The sequence below is a fragment of the Austrofundulus limnaeus genome, unplaced genomic scaffold (assembly GCF_001266775.1).
Source record: "Austrofundulus limnaeus strain Quisiro unplaced genomic scaffold, Austrofundulus_limnaeus-1.0 Scaffold772, whole genome shotgun sequence".
Classification (NCBI taxonomy): Eukaryota; Metazoa; Chordata; class Actinopteri; order Cyprinodontiformes; family Rivulidae; genus Austrofundulus; species Austrofundulus limnaeus.
The window spans coordinates 180,163-188,890 of record NW_013953174.1 but is presented as its reverse complement, the minus strand read 5'-3'; the positions used below and the strand labels follow the sequence as shown (position 1 = coordinate 188,890).

Below are 8,728 nucleotides of genomic sequence, written 5' to 3'. Positions count from 1 at the left end.
ATCATCAGATATTGTCCAAGATTAACCTTCAAGGTGGATATAGCTCACTAGCAGCCTCGCACCGATGACCCAGTTGATGTCATCATTTACCCAGAATGCTTTGTGTGGAAATAAAATGGCTCCGTCCTTGTTAAAATATATTTTTAAACTTTTAGTTTAAAAATTATAAAAACTAATCCTACAGTATTTTTACAGTCTTTATTTTACAGTTAAAATATATGTTTATTAAATATAGTCTAATGTTACAACTAATCATGGATCCCTTTAACAGCAGTTCCATCAATTTGTACAACAATTACTCCATAACCACTAGGCGTACAAATAATTTATTACATTATCTTGGTATTTAACAAAACATTAACTTGTTAAAACTTAACAGTTAAAAACAGGATGAAAACAAAATGTATTCTATTCTAAAGATAAACCCACAGATTAATCTGTAATTACATTACTTTCTTATAGTGAACTTTTACTTTTTAATCTTTGCATTTAGTCTTCTGTAAATATTTGAGATCAGTTTTAAACCACAAAACAAACTATTGTTTTGTTCTGCTTGTTAGGGGGTCCTGAGGGGTTCACAGGTGAAAAACAATATTCACCTCCTCCTGTGTTAGAAAAATAACCTCAAACTCAGAGCTACAACCCAAAAGTCAGGCAGCAGCTGATATAAGCCAGCAGAAACTTGGTGGAGGAGGATGAATCTAACGTTCATGAATATTTATCACAGTCTGAAAACATATCTCTTATTCACCCAAACAAACAGGAGACAGACAGTGTGTGTCAAACGATGGATGCATCTCAGCTGCTGATTTCAGCTTTAGGAAACCAAAGAGCTACAGCCAGATATCAGCACAGTCCTGGGTATGAACTCACACACACACACAGTTTTAAATCTACACACAAACACACAGGTAGCTGCTTACATCTGTGACTGAGCGCACTTTAATCTAATTTTGTTTTCTCGTGCTGAGGCCAACAGGCAGGCGAGAAGCAGACCACTTGCTGTCCCCACAGCTGTGCGCCTGAATCACCACATCAAACTGGGTTTTACAGCCGGCTCACACATAAAGCAGACGCTAAATTACAACAGAGAGTTTGTCTGTCTTTGTGTTGAATGTGTGAATTACCATCGGAGCCTAATTTTCCTTCTGTCCGTGTTTTATCTGCAGCATCTACAAGGCTTAAACTGTATTTTAGAAAACAATGAAGCCTGTTGATTTTGGACGTAAAGTAGACTTTGAGGGTAATAGAAAACTTCAGAGAAAGACAAAAATGTTGCAGCTCTTTCTCTTTAAACTCACAATAACAAACACTAAACAATAAAAACCTGTTGAAGCAGCGTTTAAAAAAGTGAATTCAGTAAACAGGTTTAAAACCTGTTCACCTTCGGGCATAAAATACCATAAAACGTCTTAAAAAGTACACACAAATTAAATGAAGTGCTGCTTTTGAACCCTGTAGAGTAAATTCACAAGCTTGGTCTCTTTTTAAAGCTAATAATCTGAATTTTTAATTTCAGCAGTCATATTCTTTGTAMCTGTAACTAGTATTTAGTATAYTGAAGTAAAATACACAAAAATCAAGATATTTTTCTCCCTAAATTTTTATTTTTTATTATTAATAATTAAAATAAATATGAAGGGAATGAGATATTATCAAACAAATTTTACTGGGCTAAAATATTAATTCTCAACTATTACCAGTTCAAATTTGGTAACAGTAGCGTAAAATATGAATATTTGAGACACAGTGCAATCCAGCATGTCTCATTTGCATATTTGTACACATGTACAATGTGTCCAAACTGTACAGTTTGTCTAAAACACTTTAATTTCAACACACTGACTTCACTCTGAGCTCAAATTAAAGATAAAACCCCAYAAAACACATTCTACCATCCATATTTACTCACAGCACGATTAATTTAAAATATATATATTAATATGCATAAATATTTACACCAACACTGTACTTTCAGCCAAATTTCCACCAATAACCAGCCAAACCGCAAGAATAAACAAATATATCCTTATATCTTTCATAACACATTTAACACAGCTTATAAAACCACCAGCAGTGAAAAAATATTTGTTTTTCACTCACATTTGATGCATATTTGTCCTTAAATATGTCCAAATTAGCAATTCAAAATGGCCGACCGGAAGTCTTTTTATCCAAACAAAATACTTCTCCTGCCCACAAAAATCCCTCTTCCATGTCTTGAAGCACACAAAACTCTTAATAACAAATATATTTTCATCTTATCAGCAGGTTTCGTCAGCTAACTGGACAAAAAACGGTGGAAAATGTTTTCCTGTGAGCGTTAGCTGTCTTCCTTAGCATTGTAACACTGCCGCAACATGGCCGCCTCCAGTGTGTTGTCATCTTCCATCAATAACGAAGTTCCCACCCCCTCTATTTATACATTAAATGAAAGGTACGGTGATTGGCTACACAGCTGTGGCGTCAGAACGAAGCTCAGAGCTGATTGGCCGATTTTACAGTCAATCAAAGCTAGAAAGACGGAAACCGGAAGTTGGTCACCACTGATAAATTATTGGCCCTAGACAGGCGAAACTAGAACCCAGTTGGTCAAATGAGGTGTCAATCGAAAGAGGAGGGCCTAGACGTCAAGTTTGATGCACTGCACACGGACACAGGCGGAACAGGAAACAGATATTATACTTAAAAAACCAAAAAACAAATACAAAATGGCACACGGGCGTTCCGTTAAGAGACATTTAAAAAGTTACAAAGTAAAAGGGGTAAGTTTTACCTGTGCAGTAAAAGGTGAGGAAGAAGAGGAGCAAGCCAGTGGCCAGGTTTCCCAGGAAAGTGACAACCCCACAGGTGATGCCTTCAGGAACAGGGTACACAGTCTCAATAAAGAGCTCAAAGAATATCGGGACACTGCTGTTGATAAAAACTCCAACCAGGATGCAGGAAGTGTACAAGATGGCTGCGGAAAAAAGGAGAAACAAACAGTAAGGAAAGGAGTTTAATTTGGAGCTTTAATGTAACAGACGACCAACTCCAATGAGACCAATTCTTTAGAAAAATATAGCATAGTGGTGAAGTTTAAGGACCAGCAGTGATTTATCCAACCTTCCACAGCTTTCCACTCAACCATTTTTTACCAGCACAGAGATTTATAACAGCCCCTCGTCCTGAAACAACATTCCATTTAGAAAGGCAGCCCTACAGGTAGCAATTTAACAGAAACAAAGCCAAAATACTGTAGGTGTTTTGACAGTAAATGGCCATCGTTCCAACCCAATTCCACCATCACCTTTTCTTCTTTTCTGCAGTGTAAAATGATTAGTTTAATTYGTCAGCTGTGTCACTTGAAATGTGTTTTCCTGGCTGCCTGTATAATTATGATGCTCTTGTTTCATGAGCTCTGTTTCAGAAATAATTGCTTTGAGGCAGAAAGTGCTCATGGCAATGGATGATGTGAGCAAACAGCGCATTTCTTTGTAACTAGATTGTTTTATGTTTGAATCTTTTTTTAAGTGAGAAAAAATGTTTTTCTGCACAAGCCTTTTAAACCTGGAGTGTATAATGTTTTATTGAGAAACATTTCTGTTAAATTTGCTAATATTTGATTGAAAAATACCTAAGGAAACCCAAGAATTTAATAATGTCGGACATAATAAGAAATTCTGGAGTCAGCTGTGGGTTTTGATATTATTGCAAACTCTCCATGAGGCCAAACTATCTATAGCAGTCTGGCATGAAGTGCTACAAAAAATATTCTGATTGCACTGGCACAACAATTCAGATTACATTTCTTCTACAATATAGTACTGGTTTTCATCTGCCTGCATACTCTGCATTAGGATCAACTTATTACATGGATTTGACTGTGTAATAAAATCCAATTTCTTACTCTCTTGCCAAAATGCACAGGTGTCCATATTGTAAACAGCTTGTCTTATTTGGCTGGTGCACCTGATGAGAATGTTAAGGTTGTCTGAGCTGCATATTTTCTGTGCATATATGGTTTCAACTGGGGAAAAATGTCATAAATTTTAATTTAAAATAATGATGTGCTGTTTTTTTTCCAATTTCCACAGTAAATAGTTTGAAGACATTTCGTTTTCCATTAAAGTGTGTAAAACTTTTACCTGCATGTCTTGTGCCTGCAGAACACACTTCCCATCTTATGAGTCTGGTCCTCTAATGGTCCAGTTTCAGCTCAACTGTTCTGACTGAACATTTAACTGGCTACAGCTTGACCATAAGATCAGTGGGATGTAAWTTTTTTTTATCTATCTTCAAAGACCACTGTGTGGCACAGGGTCCTCATGTATAAACGGTGCGTACACATAAAAAAGTTGCGTGCTCCAGGTTCTACGCTCACGTTGGGATGTATTAAAACCAACGTTGTGCGAAAGTGTGCGTGTTTACACTCATTTATTAAAGACGTGTAAAGGTGGAAATGTCTGTCAGTCTCATGCACCGCTGAAAATAACAGCACACATGTGTACACACCAACACACACACACACCTTTGCGAGTGGCAAACTCATTTTTACACCCCACTACTTATTTAGACAGTTTTCTCACTCATTCTCCATTTAATGTATAATTTTCCTGCATCTAAAAATCATTTCTGATCCCACAGAGAGGACAATCTGAGGAGAACCTCACACTCTGGACACTTTTACATCTATTTTACAGATTTAAATGGAGGTGTGTCAGGGGAGGAGTCTCAGTTCCACGTTCATTGGGATGTATAAAGGAAAGGTGCGCAGGAACCTGCGTGCGCACAGTTTTATTCAGATGTATAAAACTGAACCTGCATGCGCACAGTTTTATTCAGATGTATAAAACTGTGCGCACAGTTTTATTCAGATGTATAAAACTGTGCGCACAGTTTTATTCAGATGTGTAAAACTGTGCGCACAGTTTTATTCAGATGTGTAAAACTGTGAGCACAGTTTTATTCAGATGTATAAAACTGTGAGCACAGTTTTATTCAGATGTATAAAACTGTGAGCACAGTTTTATTCAGATGTATAAAACTGTGCGCACAGTTTTATTCAGATGTATAAAACTATGCGCGCGCAGGTTCCTGCGTGCGCATAGTTTTATACATCTGAATATTTTGTTGCGGCGCACTTTTCTAAATTTGTCTGTACGTCAACTTTTAGTGTGAAAACTGTGCAATCCTTTATGCATGAGGCACCTGGTCTTTGTGATGATGTGGACTATGTGCAATGAGAACGCAAGTAAGATAAGGAAACTTTCATTCAAAAGATGGTGCCGTAGAGAGAAAAGACAAATGTGAATCAAAACATGAGAGGAAGAGACAAAATAGCACAGACGCTTCTTTTAAATAAATATTGTGGGAGGAGACTTGTTGCCATCGTATCATAACCTGGGTATGGTACCTAAACATTTTCACATTTCAAGAACCTATACTTGTTCAGACAAACTGGCAAAAAAATTATGCAGCAGTGCAGATACAACCGTGGTAAGACTCTTATTTTGCAACTTAAAAGACATGATTGATTATATTTTGATTTTTTTCAATATAATGAGGTGCAAGAGTCCTGCGACTCATCAGCAGCGGACCTGAGCCTCAWTGAATTAAGCTGCTGGCTCAAGGTGCTGACTCAGCGATGCATGAAGCCAGTGCTGCCGAGGCAATGGAGGACAAAATGGGTCCAGTTTCTGAGTGCTGAAGTGATGTTAGCAGCATCATTGTTAACATGCGCTGTTAATGATAATTAACTGTTAATGATGTTAATGTTCAAAACGGTTAAACTTTCATCGTAGTGTTCCAACTCCTAACTCGGTGCAGGGATGTGTCTCAGAGAGACCAGGAGATGTGATGACAGCATGTACCAAGATGTACCGTTTCAATCGATGGGAAAATTAAACTGCAGTAGCCCCTGTTCAACCCATAAAGAGCAGCACTAAGTCAGTTTTAGACAAAGTATGGCTGAATTAATCAAATTTACACGTAAATGCCAACATTAKCACAGAAATATAGAGATAACACCCTAAAGGCACAATTCAGACAGTTTATCTGCAATAGAAAAAGTTTATTTTGCAATTAGTTATTCTTTAAAAACCTACAATTCTTAAAATGTCATAGCGGTTCATGCTAACATTTTATAAARTGAAATGTTGACTGCTCAAAAAAATATTCCTGCCAAAAGTACCTGATGCTGGAACAGGCTGAGGTAGAAGCTAGCAGCTGCCACTGTTTGTGCTCGCCAGTAACGCCAAATTTTATGTAAAATAATCATGTAAAGGTTTATAAATAAGACTTTTAATGACCCACTTTGACCTTTTGAGACGAGAGTTGTTATAAAAGTTGAAAACTCTACCTTAATATCCATTTTTACAGTCAGTTATTGTGAACATCATCCATGTGGTTCTGTTTTCTGTGAAAATCTTTGATTAGGAATGGAGTGTAAAAATGTAAACCCCAGAGTCAAAGACATGGTGATGCTGATCCCAAAATAGCATGAATAGAAGTATGTGCATGTGGGCAGAGTCCCAATAGCTCATGCATTCAGATGCATGTATGTTGAGGTCTTAAGAGTGCATGTACAGAGCTATCATCCCCAGCAGAAGTGTTCAAAGACTGCCCCAGTAGACTGCTCAGTTCTTTAATCTTTCTATCTCTGAAGACAATCACATTCCTGCCTACCTGTGACTGGAAGCCCAGACCCCAGCAGGCAGTCATCAAAAGCAGTCATCTCCCCAGCATGTCTTCATTCCCTTTACTTTACATCAAACATCTTTTCTTCTTTTATGAGAAAATTAAAGTCTACATCACACCTTCCACAAATGTAAGAGGAGGTTCCTCACACAAAAACCCTCCAGATCTGTAATCGTGGTCAGGGAACACAGTTTTTGCCTCAGTGCTTTGAAGAAAAGTGGATATTTTTCACTGTAATCAATCTAGGTTGGGTGAAAATGGGAGAACTAGAACAGAGTTTGAACTCTTTAACAAATCGTTGTGACTATTCATATACCAAACTGTTCAGTTTTGGTTCTGATGATCTTTCTGTGCCCGAGTTTGTTTTTCCTGTGGWTTCTTGTTGTTTCCTTGCTGATCAAAAACATGCATGTTTTATCAAAGTCTGAAATCCATTAAACATCACACATGGATGGGTTTTCTCCAGTGTGATTCTTCACCAGGCCTTTAAAGTGGCTGGCTTCAGATGTTGTTTGTTTGTTTGTGGGTTGTTGCTGCTTTTTTAGTTTGAAATCACGTGACTGATTTGCTTATTGCAAAATATTCCACTTCATTACCTTCAACAACCCCTGGGTTTTGTCCACACCACCCTTTGGGTCACGTTTCGTCTGCATGTTCAATTATCATTAATGTGTTTGGCTGAACATTAGCAGACAGTATATCTCACATGCTTCAGAGAACTTGAGTAAGTGCGTAAGTAACTTAAACTATTAGTTATACAGCTGCAGCATTAATATATTTTTGAGGAAAAAGTTAAGGAACAAAAATGTGTTACTAGTCTTCTATTTGTGGGGTTGTGTTGGTTGACGTGACTCTACAACTCACTGTGGACATCGGGGGCAGTTCCCTTAGTATGGCAGACCGGGATGGTGGTCCCCCTATTTAAAAAGGGGGACCGCAGAGTGTGTTCTAACTACACTGGGATCATACTTCTGAGCCTCTCTGGTAAGGTCTATTCAGGCCACCAAGCCCGTTGAAAAGGGCTGTTAGGTCCCTGTACGACYGGTGCCAGAGCTTGGTCCACATTGCCGGTAGTAAGTCAGACTCGTTTCCGGTGAGAGTTGGACTCCGCCAAGGTTGTCCTTAGTCACCGATTCTGTTCATAACTTTTATGGACAGAATTTCTTTGCACAGCCAAGGTGCTGAGGGGATCCGTTTTGGTGACCTTAGGATCACATCTCTGCTTTTTGTGGGTGATGTGGTCCTATTGGCTTCATCAGATCCTGATCGTGAACTCACTGGAGCGGTTCGCAGCAGAGTGTGAGAAACAAAGCCACGATGAGCCAGTTAAGGGTAGAGTGCCTCCTCTAGTAAGAGGAAGATGTCCTGCCCCAAGTGGAGGAGTTTAAGTATCTCAGGGTCTCAGGGCGGATTGGTGCTGTACCAATGTGTCGTGCTGAAGCGAAAGCTGAGCCTGATTTATCGGTCAGTCTACGTTCCTACCATCATCTATGGTCAGGAGCTTTGGGTAGTGACTGAAAGGAGGAGATCACTGATACAAGCAGCTGAAATGAGTTTCCTCTGCAGGGTGTCTGGGCTCTCCCTTAGAGATAGGCTGAGAAGCTCAGTCATCCAGGAGGGACTCAGAGTAGAGCCGCTGCTCCTCCACGTCCAGAGGAGCCAGTTGAGGTGGTTCATCTGGTTAGGATGAGCCCTGCAGGGAGGAGTTCTGGACTCGGTCTGCAACATTCTTTAAGCAAACATGAAACAATAGGTTTAAATTAGAGATGCTCGATGTTGACTTTTTGCCAATATTGTTCAACTCCTAATTTCTGATTCTGATTAACAGATATTACAAACCGATATTAAGCTGACGTCACACATCAAACGTCAGGAACAATATGTCTGCTTTTGGATACCCCACTGGATGCATTCCATAGGTAAACATTGTCTGTACAAAAATACAAACCATTTAACTGAAGTTAGGGAAAAAGTGGGTTGAGCTCTCCAATCTCTGGGGATGAAGTCACTGAGGTGGTCAAAAACCTCCTCGGTGGCAGGGCCCCGGGGG

At 39.0% G+C, this 8,728-nt stretch overlaps 1 protein-coding gene across 1 annotated transcript in view; it reads right to left on the bottom strand.

Annotated features, from left to right (window-relative positions):
- Positions 1 to 8,728, bottom strand: part of slc49a4 (solute carrier family 49 member 4) — a gene marked incomplete at its 3' end in the record, with an annotated part of 107,297 nt that overhangs the window by 21,352 nt on the left and 77,217 nt on the right. The window contains 1 exon segment of the mRNA XM_014028503.1: positions 2,777 to 2,959. Within this exon segment, the coding sequence (XP_013883957.1) occupies positions 2,777 to 2,959 (183 nt within the window).